The sequence below is a fragment of the Phocoena phocoena genome, chromosome 8 (assembly GCF_963924675.1).
Source record: "Phocoena phocoena chromosome 8, mPhoPho1.1, whole genome shotgun sequence".
In the NCBI taxonomy this organism is placed as follows: domain Eukaryota; kingdom Metazoa; phylum Chordata; class Mammalia; order Artiodactyla; family Phocoenidae; genus Phocoena; species Phocoena phocoena.
The window spans coordinates 8,339,031-8,356,540 of NC_089226.1; the positions used below are offsets into that span (position 1 = coordinate 8,339,031).

General features: G+C 39.9%; 1 protein-coding gene across 1 annotated transcript in view; it reads left to right on the top strand.

Annotated features, from left to right (window-relative positions):
• Positions 1 to 660: 660 nt before the first annotated feature.
• CDON (cell adhesion associated, oncogene regulated) overlaps positions 661 to 17,510 on the top strand; it is a 57,638-nt gene continuing 40,788 nt past the window's right edge. Inside the window, exons 1-7 of the mRNA XM_065881907.1 lie at positions 661 to 736; positions 2,515 to 2,787; positions 4,063 to 4,209; positions 5,104 to 5,247; positions 5,880 to 6,167; positions 8,467 to 8,736; positions 13,044 to 13,397. Coding sequence (XP_065737979.1) covers positions 661 to 736; positions 2,515 to 2,787; positions 4,063 to 4,209; positions 5,104 to 5,247; positions 5,880 to 6,167; positions 8,467 to 8,736; positions 13,044 to 13,397 — 1,552 coding nt within the window. The remainder of the gene's footprint in view (positions 737 to 2,514; positions 2,788 to 4,062; positions 4,210 to 5,103; positions 5,248 to 5,879; positions 6,168 to 8,466; positions 8,737 to 13,043; positions 13,398 to 17,510) is intronic.

The following is a 17,510-nucleotide window of genomic DNA, read 5'->3' on the forward strand; positions in this document are numbered from 1 at the left end:
ATTTCTGCAGACAAACTCGATCCCCACACAGGCCTGCCCCTGGTGTTATTCTCTGCACAATCCATGAGTCCCCCATCTGAAAAAAGGGAGGAAAACCAGGAGTACCTGACTCATAGGGTTGTCGTGAAGGTTCATTTAATATATGAAAAGCACTGAGATGGTGTCTGGCTCGTACAAGCACTATATAAACGTTAGTTATTATTTTGTTGTTATTGTTTCTGTTTTAAGGAACATAGAGGAGGAATGCATCTTAGTTGTGTTGAGTTTTAGATGGTTGTGAGATGTACAAAGAGAAAGGCGCTAAAAGCCGTTATGTATTCATTTGGAACGATTGGTTCTGTGTAAAATAAGTGTCTTAGTATCTTGGAAGAATGAGCAGAATTTCTAACTTTAATTTAACGTCTAGAGATTAGCTTGTGAATTGGGAAGATGTGGATCATTAAATGCCTTGTATTTGACACACTCTATGTGGAGCTTTCAAAATAGACGGCAGCCACTGTGTTCATAACTCTGGCTGGCTATTCAGATAAAAAACTTCAACTGTTTTTGTACTTTAGAATTTCTTCCTTTTTTTTTTTTTTTTTTTTGATGTCTTTTAGTAAGCCAAGGCCTGGATTTTGCCCTGGAAGTCTGTCCTGCCCGCTTCTGCAATCTGACGCTATGCATCCAGTTGCTGGACCCTTACAGACACTGCTGTATGTTACTCTCCCGATTCTGTGCTCTTCCGTGAGTCCAGGTAAGAGGAGAAGAATGGTAGTTTGGGCCTGAAGCTTTTCCTCATCTTAATCCTATGAAGAACTTCGACTTTAATGCTTCAACGATAGTAATGGTTTCTAAAGACGTTTCTAAGATTTGTTTGACCAGTGGAATGATTTTAAAACTTTGATTCATTAAGCAATTTAAGGATCTCTTAGGAGTGCTTCTGGGCACTCGCAGGCCTTCCCATCATTGTCCGTATAACTTATTCCTTCTGTTGCCTTGAAAATAAATATTTTCCGAACATGCTTTTTTTCAGCGAGGATATGTTACAAATCTCTGAATTTGCAAATTATAATAGGAATAAAATGCTGACTACACACCACCAAAGAGGAATTTTAGAATCCGTATGTAAGAGTACTCAACTTGGAGTGAGAGAACTGGGTTCAAATCCCAGGTCTCTCATGATCTTGCCTAATTTATTATCTAACTCTGGGTTACTAAAAAGCTTAAATGTGTTTATTATTAAGTGTATATATAAGCCTGAGGCTAATTCATGGCCCATATGCATTTCTTTTTATTTTAGATATGTGTGAAGATTTATATAGGAGTATATACAAATACGGTGATGTTTATTTATTAAGTCATGTTTGTTTATTATCTTTGTTAAAAATACTGTATAACTGTACCCGACTTAGTAAGGGAAAATTGATTTAGTGGTTTTTGTTTGTTTGTTTGTTTGTTTTTGGCGGTACGCGGGCCTCTCACTGCTGGGGCCTCTCCCGTCGCGGAGCACAGGCTCCGGACGCGCAGACTCAGCGGCCATGGCTCACGGGCCCAGCCGCTCCGCGGCATCTGGGATCTTCCCGGACTGGGGCACAAACACCATGTACCCCGCATCGGCAGGCGGACTCCCAACCACTGCGCCACCAGGGAAGCCCGATTTCGTGGTTTTATTTCTGGGGGTTTTTTTTGGCTAAATAGCAACCTCAGATTCAGTCAAGGCATTTCCTTTAATCTTTATTTCTGGTAAAATATCCTATAAAAGTAGATTCAGCGATTTATTATTTTTTTCTTTTAACTATTTTATTACACCAGATTATTAGTATCCCTGTCCCCCACCCTCATTTTTGGGTGGAGGAGAGGGATCTGTTTTGATACTTGAGCGCAAGAACCCCTCTCCCCCAAGTTACTGGAGGAATAGACATAACAAATGAAACTATTCCAAACACCAAATAAAAATATTACGATTGATACCCCGTTTATCCTCATATCCCCAAAAGGATAGACTTTGTATTTCGGTGTGGCTTCCTAACTTTCTACTTCTGCGTTCTTTTAAAAGTTGAACATTACTTATATTAAAGGGAAGTAGTCAAGTTGTTTTGAGAAAATAATTTGCTCTTAAAGTCAAACCCTGTTGGTAATACGGAAGAGAATTCTTTTTATTTTGAAAGTCATCTTCTCTTTTTCAGATTCTTAACTTCCATTTTTAAAAAGCTACTTCATTAGAAGAGCAGTTTACCATTTCTCATTTTTAGAATTAGTATTTCGTTTTATTTATATCATAAGGATTCTCATCTGTGCTGCCCTAACTGTTAAGTTCTACATTGGCATGTTGCCTTCTTTCTTCCGAAATATAAGAATGTTCCTAGAACTCTTACAAGCTCTAAGGACCATAACATATAAAGTAAGGGATTGCCTTTCGTTGTGTAGATTCAGAGGAAGTATATTAAACGTGCTCTTCTTTCTCTCTCCCCTTATCTCCTCTTCTCTCCCGCTCCCCCCACCCCTTTGCACACGGGGACTGTTCCCTCGTAGACTTGGCACCTTATTTTATTTCTGAGCCATTGTCTGCCGTCCAGAAACTTGGTGGACCTGTAGTACTGCATTGTTCTGCTAAACCTGTGACTGCTCGTATCTCATGGTTGCATAATGGAAAAAGATTGGACAGAAACGTGGAACAGATTAAGGTTCATCAGGGGACGTTGACTATCCTTTCTCTTAACCCCTCCCTTTCGGGTTATTACCAGTGCATTGCCAACAATAGCATTGGCGCCATTGTGAGTGGTCCTGCAACCATATCCACTGCAGGTGAGTCTGATTTTGTCCCTGTTATAGATGCTTTTTTCCTGAAATTACTGTCAATACTTGCATTATTTTGAGTACTTGGAGGAGCATGGGCTTTGGAGTAAGACACGTATGCGTTCTCATCCCAGCCTTGACACTTGCTGTGTGTTTAACCTGGGGGACGACACTTGAGCCTTGCTTAGTGTCTTCCTCTGTATCAAGGGATATGGAAATTATTTTGTGCAGCGTTAGGACAATTTTCTAACGTGAATCTGAATTTCTTTGTGAGTATTTAAAAGTCCTTAATATCAACAACAAAAAAAGCTGTTGTCCGCTTTGACAGTTATTTCATGCCATCCTTTATCTTTTTTTCACATCTAATTGTTTTATTTGCCTTGATTACAGAGTGATTTTCATTTATTTAATTGAAACCAGCCTAAAGAAGTGGGGTAGAAAAATAACTGTAAAGAAAGGAATGTTGAGTATTGAACTTATGGAAAAATCTGGTATGTGTGGTTTTCTTAGTAAGTTTGAGCCATCTGCCTTTCAAACGGTGATGGCTTCCAGTAATGGAAAACGTCTTTGTGAGGGCACCCCTATTTACAGAACAAATCTGGATTCCCCAGGAGTAGTGAGTTTGTCATAACTGAGAAGAGTAAATGTTTTGGTAGAGCTGTGACCCATGGACAGCTCCAAGCCACACACCGGAGGGCTGAATTCCTAGGGGCAGGCTGCAGAGTGCTTTCAGCACTGGCAATAATAAAGAGCCCTTCCATGCAGGCTCCAGCTGTAGTCAACTTAAACCGAGAGAAATTGAGACCTAGTTAGTATATTCAGGTAATTCAAACGATACACTGCTTTTTTTTTTTTTTTTTTTGATATCCTAGGTTCATTCTTGGAAACCCTTTTATTGCCATGTGAGTAGCTACTAACAGAATAAGGATGCATAGGGAAAGTGAGTTTTGATGAGAGACTGGATTAAGAAGGATTTATCTTGGCAGAATGGGAACAATTAGGCTTTATAGTTCTCCCTAATGTTTCAAGAACAGTTTGCTTGCCTTGTAGTCTCCTGAAAGCATTGTCTTCTGGAAAAGGGTGCCGTGACTACGCCCCAGCTCTCAACTGTGCACCTCTACCCCAACTGCTTTCTAAGATAAAAAGATCCTGCTACTTTGGGAACTGGGATTAGCTGCCGCAAATGGCCATGGTGCAGATGTTGTTTCTAGCTTTAAAATTTCCTTTGGGAAAGAGAGTTCAAATTTACATTTATTTATTTATCTATCTACTTATTTCTTTTAGTTCTTGGTGATTTTGGTTCATCAACAAAGCATGTTATTACAGCAGAAGAAAAAAGTACTGGTTTCATTGGCTGCAAGGTACCAGATAGTAACCCCAAAGCTGAGGTGCGCTATAAAATCCGGGGAAAGTGGCTGAAACATTCCACAGGTGAGACCTCTTACGACAAGCCGATGGCACCCAGAGAACAAATGTGATTAACCAACTACCATTAAGCTCTGTGTGCTAGGGGCTGTAGACACAAAAATACACAAGGTATATTGTCTCTACTATTGGGAGTCAAGTGGAGTAGTTTAGACAAACGGTTACAGTATGAAATAGAACATAGTATAGAAGACAGTACAGAAATGATTACAACTCCGCCCCCCCAAGGCTCACTCCTTCAACTCATTGGGGAATCTACTCAGATATCACTTCCTTTGAGAAGATCGCCCTCATGGCACTATCTAAAATGATATGCTGTGTTGCTCTGCCCACTTTATTCAGCTTCATTTTCTGTAGCACTGTGTTATATGTATTACCGTCTGCTTGTTGGTCGTTTGTCCCTTCCTCTGCCGCCTTTTTCCTGCACCGGAGCATTGGCAGCATGAGTGCAGGGCTTGCTTTATCTGCTCGCTTCATTGTTGTATCACTTGTGCACAGGCCATTGTTGGCAGAAAATAGGGTCTCAGTACATATTGTTGAGAAGAAATGAATGAAGACGTGAATGACTACTGGGTGGTCAGTGCTGCAGGCAGGGGTTTGCCCAAAGTGGCAGCTGCGGTCGTTGTATCTTTGTCTAAATATGTTTCTTGTGCTGTGGTGTTCTCGGTGAGTGATCTGTTGCCTTGGGGCTCTGATGGGTTTGATTTTTTTACTGTAGTGCTGTTGACTTTTTTTGTTCTGCTTTGACTTTCCTTTTCCTTCATTTAATGAATTTTCCCTGATTGCTTATTTGCTGCTCGTGTCACGTCTACATTTAAAGCATAACTATCAACCTTTGTTAGTCTTAACTTGTGTCCTTCATAAAGAGAGAGGCCTAACTGCATTCCCTTCCTTCCTCAGAGAATTACTTAATCCTTCCATCAGGGAATCTTCAGATTTTGAATGTATCCTTAGAGGACAAGGGATCATATAAATGTGCGGCTTTTAATCCTGTCACACATGAATTAAAAGTTGAACCCATTGGCCAAAAGCTTCTTGTGAGTCGTAAGTATTTGGGGGAATCGTGGTCACTGGGAAGAGTCCTCAGAAGCATTTCTCATAAAATTTGGGAAGTGGGAGTTCCTTTTTCTTTCAGATCCTGTTTGTTTATCATGAGAAAGTCTTTACATGCATAAGTGTATTATAGCATAGTACTGTATATGTTTTAAAAATATAATGACTTTTTAGAAGAGAATTTTGGTGAAGATGACAGGATAGAATTCATGTGGAGAACTTTGCCCTTTGCTCAAATAAAAAGAAATCAGTGAGCAAATATCACTTTATATCAGTGGTAATCAAATTGGTGGCTAACTGTGAATTACAAAAAAATATTTATCTGTTCTCTTTGAGATACGATAAGTTGTAGTAGCACCAATAGTCAAAGCATAGTTAAGTCACAGTCCACATGCTTGTTGAGAAATTCAACATTTCCAAACTGCTAATTCAGGAGTAGCTCTAAAGGATCATCAAGTCTTTTAAGTTTAATTCTCAACTGAAAATGATTTAGTTACCAAACAGGACCTCATAGTGTAAAGAAGAATAAATGGGAAGATGGGGAAGCTCACAGCTTTGCTAAGGAAGAGGGTGGAAGTGAATACATAAGAATAATGATTTTTTATTTTCCCTTCTTTCTCCAGGCCCTTCTTCAGATGACTTTCACATTCTTCACCCCGCCCTTTCACAGGCACTAGCTGTTCTCTCTCGTAGCCCTGTGACCCTGGAGTGTGTGGTAAGTGGGATCCCAGCTTCTCATGTGCACTGGCTGAAGGACGGTCAGGACGCTGTGCCGGGAAGCAAGTGGAGAAGGTTGTATTCGCATCTTGCCACGGACAGCATTGATCCGGTGGACTCTGGCAACTACTCCTGTGTGGTGGGAAACAAGTCTGGAGACACCAAGCACGTGACTTACGTGGTGAATGTACTTGGTAAGGTGTTGCTTGTTAAGTGTTTTTTCAAGTCAGGCTATTTTTCTGGTCTAACTGATGTTTGAGTGGAAGATCTATTTGTGAACCATAAATGGAATAGAGACTACCTAGAAATAGCTACCCCAGTACCAAAATGAGTTTCATTTCTCTAAAGGACTGCTGAGTTGGGCAGTGTTTCTGGGTGGCACAGAGCATTTCACCTGGGATGTTCTTGGGAACCTCACCCCCAACCTGGTTACACAGTACAGCAAGTCCCCTACATACGAACCTTCAAGCTGCAAACTTTCAAAGATGTGAACGTGCGTTCGCATGTCTAATCACGTTAAGTTAGTTCACGTGTCTGGTGTACTTGTCACGTGCGTGCGTCCTCTACAAGTGGCTGTGCTTTTGTGTACTGTACAGTACTGTATAGAGTACAGAAGTACAGTATCTTTAGTTCAAGCCCAGGATGTCCTGAAGCAAGTGTAAAAGCAGCGGTGGTGTAGCTGGTTCTACACTATATAGCCGATTGTTAGTAGGGTTCCCAAGCTAGCTTTGTTGGACCTATGAGCAAATCGAACTTACGAACGCACTCTCGGAATGGAGCTGGTTCATATGTAGGGGACTTATTTACAGAGCTGGTTCTTCCTTCTCGATGACGTGGAGGAAAGAGACTGGAATTCAACAGGATGCAAGATTCTGGGCTGTATCAGTGTGTAGTGTCCAGTAATCCTAACTAAGACAGAGTACTGACTAGAAAATGTCATCTCAAAAAGAAATCATTTCATTTTATTTTCCCTTTTGGAATGCTTTCACTATAGCTGGCTCATAAAATTTGTGTTATTTTCACCCATATTTCTATATATACTATTTATCTCAAAGCTATTCCTTTCTTCCAGCTACCGATCTCGCTGTCACGTGTAGCAGCAAAAATATTTTCCTTTATCAAAACAGATTTTCATGAAAACTGGGAAAAAAAAGTTTCCATAGTAAATATAGTTTTTGTAAAGCTTCTGCACCTGTTTATGTGCGACAGTGGCCTGACATAGGTTACACTGGAATTAATACAAGTGTATGGCAAGTGGGCTTTAAAATTTAATGCTAATTAGGACTAGATTAATATGCATAGTCATTTAATTTGGGCATATGTTACAAATGCCGATACATGATGTACTCTGTCCAGGTAATAAGTGACTTGATGCAGAAAGAAAAAGGCAAATACCGTATGCTAACACATATATATGGAATTTAAGAAAAAAAAAATGTTATGAAGAACCTAGGGGTAAGGAGTAAAGACACAGACCTACTGGAGAACGGACTTGAGGATGTGGGGAGGAGGAAGGGTAAGCTGTGACAAAGCGAGAGAGAGGCGTGGACATATATACACTAAAAAACGTAAGGTAGATAGCTAGTGGGAAGCAGCCGCATAGCACAGGGAGATTGGCTCGGTGCTTTGTGACCGCCTGGAGGGGTGGGATAGGGAGGGTGGGAGGGAGGGAGACGCAAGAGGGAGGAGATACGGGAACATATGTATATGTATAACTGATTCACTTTGTTTTAAAGCAGAAACTAACACACCATTGTAAAGCAATTATACCCCAATAAAGATGTTAAAAAAAAAAAAAAAAGTGACTTGATGGGTACTAAAGGAAAATTTTTGCCCAGAATACATGTAACCTCAAAGCAGAATTGAGCATAAAAAGAATTTAACTTCCAAATAAGCATTCTTCTGTTTTGGCTTTTGCGTAGTGTGAAATCCAGGGAAATGATTACTTTATTTCGAACAGATCACCTGGAACAAACGCTCAGAGAAGCCAAAGATTAGAAACTCTGCATGTATGTATGTGTGTGTGCGTTTGTTGGGTTGGCGGAGGGTGGTTAAGTGGGAGGAGAGATCTATAAAAAGAGGCTATAATGTTTTAGTAACATATGGTTTATCCTATTGGAGGAAAGTAAATACATTTCTAATTTTTTCTTGATGACCATGGTGGATGGGAGAATGTGAGGAAATAATACAATTCGGTTTCAACTAGTTATTGAGGAGAGTTTGTATGACTCATGTGATAATTTAAAAAGTACATCTTGAGGGCTAGACTTTAATTCATGTTTATTTGATTTTTTATTAACTTTTAACTGGAGTATAGTTGATTTACAATGTTGTGTTAGCTTCTGGTGTACAGCAAAGTGAATCAATTATACATACACATATAATCCAGTCTTTTTTAGATTCTATTCCCATATAGGTCATTATAGAGTACTGAGTAGAGTTCCCTGTGCTATACAGTAGGTTCTCATTAGTTCTTATTTGTTTTATTTTTAGAACATGCTTCCATTTCTAAAGGACTGCAGGATCAGACAGTGTCTCTGGGTGCCACGGTACAATTCACGTGTGAAGTTCATGGGAACCCAACCCCCAACCGTACCTGGTTTCACAACGCACGGCCCATTCGTCGTTCCCCACGACATCTAACTGTGGGAAATGGATTGAAAATCAGGGGTGTTACCATGGAAGATTCTGGGCTGTATCAGTGTGTAGCAGATAATGGGATTGGATTTACGCAGTCTACTGGGAGACTGGAAATTGAAAATGGTAGGCTTTTAGGTCATGTAATCATAGGAGATTTTACTTTACAGATGGGGTTTTGTTCTGGTTAAAAATTAAATCATGTTTACAAAAAAGGAAATAATCCTATCCCCATGACAGAGCAGTGTTCATTTTCCATGTTCCTTTCTAGTTGCAGGTAGGCATTTCCATGAAGAAGCAACCTTATTTAATCACGCTCATTTAAAAACTTTTTTTATAATATTTTTTCAACAGATACTGCATAGTTTTGAAAAGGCATAATTTTGAAAAGCACATGGTAAAAGTCTCACTCATGTTCCCCAGCCAGCCAGATTTCTCTTTAGAACTAACTAGTTTTATCATTTTCTTGAATATCCTTGTATGCATGTATATAATCAATTACATATAACACGTGAGCTTGTGTGCATTTAATAACAATGTCTGTTTTTTTTTTTTGAACGTAAATCGTGGTAGCATTCATATAAATTACCTTGAAGTTTTCCTTAAAAATTTTTCCTTGAATTTTACCTTAAAAATTACCTTGAACTTTTCACTTCACACGTATCTTGGACATCTTCTCATATGGTACATTAAAGACTATTTTCATTTCTTTTTAAAAATGGCTGCTTAGTCTTCCGTTGTATAGTTGTGATGATTTGACTAGTACCTCACTGATGGCTGTTTCTAATCCTTCACTATTACAAGAAGTCTACAATGGATGTCCTTCTACATAGATTATTTTGCACATGTGTGAATATCTCTAACATAAATTCCTAGAAATGAACCTGCTGAATAAAAGCATGTATGTCTTGGTAATTTTGATAGATATCACTGCTCTCCAAAATAGTTACTAGTTTACACTCCCACTAGCAACGTTTCCACATATCCTCACCAAGGTGTGGTGGTGTCAAAATTTCTGTTTAGTCTTTGGCAATCTGATAGGTTTTTTAAAAAGTACCTTTTGGGCTTCCCTGGTGGTGCAGTGGTTGAGAGTCCGCCCGCCAATGCAGGGAACACGGGTTCGTGCCCCGGTCCGGGAAGATCCCACATGCCGCGGAGCGGCTGGGCCCGTGAGCTGTAGCCACTGAGCCTGTGCTCCGCAACGGGAGAGGCCACAGCAGTGAGAGGCCTGTGTACCGCAAAAAAAAAAAAAAAGAAAAAAGCGCCTTTTGATCTACATATTTTTTATTATTATGAATGAAGTTGGGCATCTCATCATGTGTTTATGAGCCATTTGAATTTGCTTTCCTGTGTATTGCCTGTTCATTGTCTTTTGCCCATTTTAAATTAGGTTGTTGGTCTTTTTTCTTATTTATAGGAGTTCTTTATATATTAGGGAAATTAATCTTTTGTCTGAGAGTTATAAATATTTCAAATTTCAAAGAATCAGGATGATAGAGACCAATTCTCTGAACTTGGTGCAATTAATTTAGATGTTAATAACAAAAAATAATTTTTAAATGGCATGTATTTGGAAACTTAGAATTATATTTCTCAATAGCTGGGTCAAAAATCATAATGGAAATTTAAAATTCTTTCAATGATAATGAGTGTCAAATTGTGTGGGATATAGGAAAAAGGAACATAGAATTTATAGCCTTAAATGCTTATAAAAGAAAGCTAGTAAAACTGAAAATTAGTGAACTACGTAAAATAAGAGAATAGATTTAAAGAAAACAGAAGAAAGGAGATAATAAAGATATGAGCAGAAATCAATTAAATAGAAAATGAAGATAAAATAGGATCAGTAAAGATAAAGTTTAACTAAGGAGTTATTCCAGTAATCAATCAGAAAATTTAAAGTATTATTCATCCTATTTAATGAATAAAGGAGAAAAACAATATGATTATCTCCATAGAAGCAAAAAGCATCTGACATAATTCAGTATCTATGATAGACACTTTTAGGAAAACAGAAATAGAAGGAACTTTCTTAACTTGATAAAGAGTATCTAACAAAAACTCACAGGAAGCATTACTTTTAATGGTGAAATGTTTAAGCATTCCCTTTAAAATCTCTTTTAGTTGTCATCATAGTGGAGATTCTCATCAGTACAGAATGACAAGAAAAAGAAATGAAAGATGTAAGGGTAAGAGAGAAGGAAAACTCAGTCGTTATTCATTCACAGCTGCTATGGTTGTCAATATAGAGAATCCTCAATAGTTTGTTGGCAAATTGTTAGAAATAATAAAAGCTTTTAGCAAGGTGGCTGGATAAAGACCAATAAACAAGAATGTTGCCTTTCTGTGTACGAGTGTATTAGCCAGGTTTCTCTAGAGAAACAAAACACAAGAGGATCTATAATATACATATAGGAGGAGATTTATTATAGAAACTGGCTCACACAGTTATGGAGGACAAGTCTGCCATCTACATACTGGAGAAGGAGGGAAGCCAATGATGCAATTGAGCTGTGGGAGGAGAAGTGATGGTATAAGTCTCGACCTAAGTCCAAAAGCCAGAGGTCCAGGAGCACTGATGTCCAGTGTCCTAGGGCAGAAGAAAGATGGCTCAGCTCACAGAGAGAATTCGCCCTTCCTCTGCATTTTTGTTCTACTGAGGCCCTCAACGGATTGCATGGTGCCCACCCACATTGAGAGGGCCATCTGCTATACTCGGTTTACCAATTCAGATGCTAATTTCTTCTGGAAACACGCTCACAAACACAGCTAGTTATCTGGGCATCCCTTAGCCCAGTCAAGTTGACACAGAAAATTAACCATTACAATTAGCAACAGACAGAAAAAGTAATTTAAAAGACACTCTAAAAGAAGAAGAACAAGAAAGTGGGGACCTTGCTTTACCAGATATTAGAATATACACAAAAATCTATAGTAATTAAGACAGTGTTGTATTATTGGTGCAGGAACAGACAAATAGACTCGGAACAAGACAGAGACCACCAACAAGGATTTGCACTAAGGATTTGACTTAGGTGGCATTGCAGATCACCAAGGGGAGGATATCCATTTCAAGAGTTGATGTAGGATAACTGGTTATCAAAATGGAGAAGAAATTAAATCTCTAACTCACATTGTACACAAAGACAAATTTCCAGTGGATTAAAGACCTGTATATGAAAGGCAAAATGGCAAAGTTTTTGAAGAAAATATAGAAGAATATCTATATGATCTGGGTAAACTTTTCAACAAGACATTTTAGGCTAATTTTTAAGAAAAGATTGGTATGACTACATTAAAATTAAAGCATCCTTATTTTTTAAAGATACCATTAAAAATGAAAAGCAAGGCAATAAACTGAGAGAAGATACTAGTAACATATGTAACTAGCAAAAGAGCAGTACCTAGTACTTACAAAGAATTCAGAACCACCATTACAAAAAGGATGAAGGATCCGATAGAAAAATGGACAAAATGCACTTGACAGAGGAGGAAAAATGAGTGGCAGATAAATATGTGAAAAGATAGTCAACCTCATTAGTACTGAGGGAAATGGAGGTTACGACCCATGAAAGCATTTTACACTTCTTAGATTAGTAAAAATTCAGAAATCTGATCATTGTTGATAGACTTCGTCAAACACAGGAAGTAGGACTGGAAAAGGAGAAAGATGTGCTGGAGAAAATGTCATTTGTAATCGATATTCCATTGTGAGATCACTTAAAAATACCGCCCCCCACCAAAAAAAATACCTGAGACCAGAAGGAAAGAGTCGGTGCCACTTGTTTAGAAACAAAAATTTGTTCGTGTATTTGGTCAGAAATATGTTTGTCAACCGTAATTCAGAACAGGTTTTTCTCCCAGGATTTTTGGGATCAGATTTTTGCGCCCTGGAATTGACTGTCTTTTTGAAGGACTATTATTTAGTTTTATACTTCTTTACACCTTTTTCATGTTAAAGTCTGAGGTTTTGGCCTCACGTGTTCTGGATTTACAGTGGTCAGATGCGCTGAGGATGCAAACTGGAAAACTCTCTGTGGATTCCTTTATATACATTCCTTTCTTTCTGAAGGACAGGCAACCTATGTGGGAAATGTCTAGGAGCCCACACGATGAAAAATTCTACTTTTGATTGACTGCTTTACTTGGTGAAAGTTGAGAAGCAAACTAACAAGGAAGGAGATATCTTTGTTCTAATCATGACTATTATCATTACTACTTGCTAACGACATTGCAAGCACTGTTACTTCAGTGAATGCACATGTTCACCACACTGTTCTGCACGTAAAACACGGTTTAGAAACACACATATAAAAGATGTTTCTAAGACAGCTACTTGCGCACGACACAACATTTACGTAATAGGATGAAATTATTTTGCATTGTAGATACTATAATGTTCTGAATTTATGTGAATTACTTTTTTTTAACAGACAGTGGACTCAAGCCTGTTATAATTACGGCACCAGCAAGTGCAGAGGTGGCCTCTGGAGGCTCCGTGACTTTCTCCTGCAATGCCACCGGGGTGCCGGTTCCAGCCATTCGTTGGTACAACAGGCATGGACTGATAACCAGCCATTTGTCTCAAGTTCTTAGATCTAAATCCCGAAAACCACACTTATCAAGACCTGGGGGTTCAGACCTGGAGCCTGTGTACTTCATCATGTCCCAGGCTGGCTCAAGCTCTCTATATATTCAGGCTGTTACTCGGGAACATGCTGGGAAGTATACCTGCGAAGCTGCAAACGCACACGGCACCACACAGTCGGAAGCCGTCCTCACTGTTGGTGAGTTGTCATTAGTATCTCTTCCCAGGTGAATGGTTTCCTTTGACAGTAGGGGATAAAGTGATTTGAAGTAGATTTCAATGAGTCTAGCAACCTCTAAATATATATGTATTTACCAACAACAGTGAAATGTAGAATTGCATTTTTTGGTATTTGGCCTTATGTGAACCGGATGAACTTTGGTCTCCACTTCTGGTGGGTTTGTTAAGCTTGTAAGTTGTTCTATAGGACACTTTCATTTGGGAGCAAGCCCAAGGTATGACCTCTTTGGGGCATTAATACTTTTGGTTTTCTAAGCTGAAAATATCGTTGCAAATATTTTCAGGTGGGCCCTTAGTAAGGATAGTATTCAGTCTAAAGAGTTGGCTTTTATTGGGAATGTTGAGTCCTGTGTACTGTCAAACAACACCCATCTGTATATTTCCCTCAACCGTTTTCAAAGTTATTGTTCTAATAGGGTGTATAATATAATATTCTTTTTTTTTTTTTTTTTTGTGGTACGCGGGCCTCTCACTGTTGTGGCCTCTCCCGTTGCGGAGCACAGGCTCCGGACGCGCAGGCTCAACGGCCACGGCTCACGGGCCCAGCCGCTCCGCGACATGTGGGATCTTCCCGGACCGGGGCACGAACCCGTGTCCCCTGCATCGGCAGGCGGACTCTCAACCACTGTGCCACCAGGGAAGCCCTAATATTCTTTGTATTTTACTGATTTGGGGCGATGATGACTTAATTTGGAGTACTGGTATATAGAATATCAGTATTATTCAAATTAATTCAAATTTGACTTAATCCACATCCAAATCTTATATCAGGGGGCATTGGTGAGGGTGCCCTACTCATAGGGCTGGTGTGAGGATTCAAGGAGTCTGTACCTATAAAGTGCTTAGAATGATGTCTGGAAGTAGAATGCCTTCAATAAATGCTACATATTAAATTACAATTATTACTATCTAATTATTATTAAATTATAATTATCCCTTCTGGTAGTGTTTAGGGAAGAAGAAATAGTTACTGATACTAGTAGACCTTAATAATCCTTAAATAAAGAAGGTAGTTAAGTGTTGCATAAATTTATACACACATATGGATGTGTATATGGATGTGTATGTGTGTGTGTTTATATATCTGTTCTGCTAAGCAAAAATAGGAGTGGCTCTGCTCAATATTATTAGCCTTAAGACAGCTGTCATGCAGGCACTGCTTGGGTATCATCTGGCTGAAATGATTTTCTTTTAAATTTTTTATTTTTTTAAATTTGTTTATTTATTTGGCTGTGTCGGGTCTTAGTTGCGGCCTGCGGGATCTTTCGTTGTGGCATGCGGGCTCTTCTTTGCCGCATGTAGGCTGCTCTCTATTTGTGGTGTGCAGGCTCCAGAATGCGTGGGCTCAGCAGGTGTGGCGCGCAGGCTCAGGTGCCCCGCGCCATGTGGGATCTTAGTTCCCCAAACAGGGATCGAACCTGCGGCGTCCCCTGCATTGGAGGGCAGATTCTTAACCACTGGACCCCCCTGAAGTGATTATTTTATGTAAATAAAGGGTAAAGGGAGCCATAGACATCACAGTCATAGCTGATGGAACTAGGTAAGTATCTAGTTGTCTAACTGCCTCACTTTATTTATTTATTTTTTAAATTTTATTTATTTATTATTTATTTATTTGGCTGTGTTGGGTCTTCGTTTCTGTGCGAGGGCTTTCTCTAGTTGCGGCAAGCGGGGGCCACTCTTCATTGCAGTGCGCGGCCTTTCACTGTCGCAGCCTCTCTTGTTGCGGGGCACAGGCTCCAGACACACAGGCTCAGTAGTTGTGGCTCACGGGCTTAGTTGCTCCGTGGCATGTGGGATCTTCCCCTTCCCAGGGCTCGAACCCGTGTCCCCTGCATTGGCAGACAGATTCTCAACCACTGCGCCACCAGGGAAGCCCCTCACTTTAAATATGAGAAATCTGAAGCCCTTAGAAGATACATAACTTGTTTAGATTCGATCTTTCTAGATCTTTAAGATCCCCCTCACTCCCAGGATTTTATGTCTTGATAAGTACCATTTTTTATGTATAGTAACCCCATGAGCTACATCCTACCTGAGTGGTCCTTCGTTGCTTCTTTTACATGCTCTATAGTAATTACTGAAGTCTAGCTGAGTCTATTAAAGCTCAGAACAGCACATAACAACCCACTTCTTCCCATGGGAATCTGAGCTTATTATTAAATTCTAGCATGCTGGCAGCCTTTCCTTTATTTGTTATGAAGGGGGGGTAAGCAAGATGACTCTCTGCCCCACCTTTTTTTCTTTCCAGAGACCTTGGGTTTTTGAGGTCCTGGATGTACAAATATTTGTAGAGTGAGTTGTAACTTTTCAAAACTATAATGGGAGTTGGCCTGGGGTCCTAAATAGTTTAGGGTGGGGTTGCTGGTTTGAGTGGTCACAGTGGGAACAACTTTGGCAGATCTGGTTCCGTTCCCTGTTGAACTGGTTTCCACTCAGAGTCATTAATTCATAGACATTACCATAGTTATAGTACTTAGAAAGCCAGAGTTTTATCAGTCTGTTTTCCAATTCAAAAAACGTTCTACCTTAAAAAATGCTAGATGTCTCTCCTGACCATTTCACAGAGTTATTTTGAAGATAACTTGAGATCGTGTATGTGAAGAACCTTTGGAAAGTACTGTAAAGGCCTTATGAATTGTATCTAGTATCTGTGAGTGCTCAAATTCTGTTATCCGGAATAGTAGAAGAAAATTAATTGAATCCCCTTTTTGATAAAAGTTATGGAAAAGTCTCACTGCAGCCTGAACACAAGTGGGATTTTGATACTTCTGCAGTAGACGCAGGCTGTAGCAGAACATTTTTTCTCATGCCTCTGTATAAACTGAGGCGTGTGGTATTCAAACTCTCCTACAGCCAAGTACCACTTCCCGGTGGTGACCTGCCCAGAGGATCCATGAAACACTAATGATAAAAAGGTCCTTGTCCACTGCCCTAAGCCACAGCTAATTGCCTCTACTTGCTAGAGTCCATCTCTTCATTAACAGGCTCTCCACCACACCCTTCACATCCAGCCCACATTCTGACTCACTAGATAAACATGACTGTTCCAGGAGCAATATTTGGAAGCTGTCTCAGTGAACTTAATTAGTTTTCTTCTATATTATTTTCCCACTAGCTTCTTGTTTTCTTTGATGGAGGATGCTCCTGGGACACCTTTTCTCTCTTTTAAACAAACAGAGAACCGACCTTCCACTGTTAGTCCTGTTTTTTGGTCGGTTCTCTGTGAAACTGCAGCAGTTCTCCTAATACACTCCCACCTTTCACCAGGAATCCGACTTCATTGTGGAAAAGAAACCCTGCCGTTGTTTCCTCAGCTCCCTTCCTCCACAAAAGTAGGAGACTTTTCATTGCCAGTATTAATAGTGCTTTAGAGGAACTAGGCTGTCAACCCTCGGGTTTTATTGTGCTGGAAGTTTGTTTTCATAAATTGCTCTCTCCTCACCATACGTACTCACCCACGTCCCCTCCCTCTCCCTCTCTCCCGCTCTCCCCCTCTCCCTTCCCCCCCCATCACCCCTCTCCTCGGCTAGCTTGGGCATCTATCTGTATGTGGCAGCACTATAGTAAGGGTGCCAGGCCTTCTTAAAGCTTAAGCCTGGAAGAGGGCAGCCTCACTTGGGCCTGGCGTCGGTTAAAACGAGTCACAGGGCAGCTGGGATTCAGCGTGGGAGGGGACTGCTCAAGGGTGTGAATATTGAGATATCTTTGGAGACTAGCTACCCAGCAGGTAATAGCCTGACTCTTGACCTTTTCTTTACTATTTATTTTACTTTGTTCCCAAGGGAATGCATTACTCATTGTGTTTCGTTTACCAACTAGAGTTAAAGTTGTTCTCCAACTTAAAATCTTCTGAGGCTACACTAGCAAATTGCTGTTGTAAAAGAGGGAATGCTGGTGTCGAGCAAGGAAGAGTGACGTCCTTTCAGCTACTGGACTCCTGCATCATAGAACTGATTTTTCAGACAATTAATTTGCTCCTTCATGAATAAGAGATGGCTACTGGAGATTAGATGTTTCCATGAATCATTAAATTGAAATGTTACCTACTTTAACTTCTAGGGCTCAAACT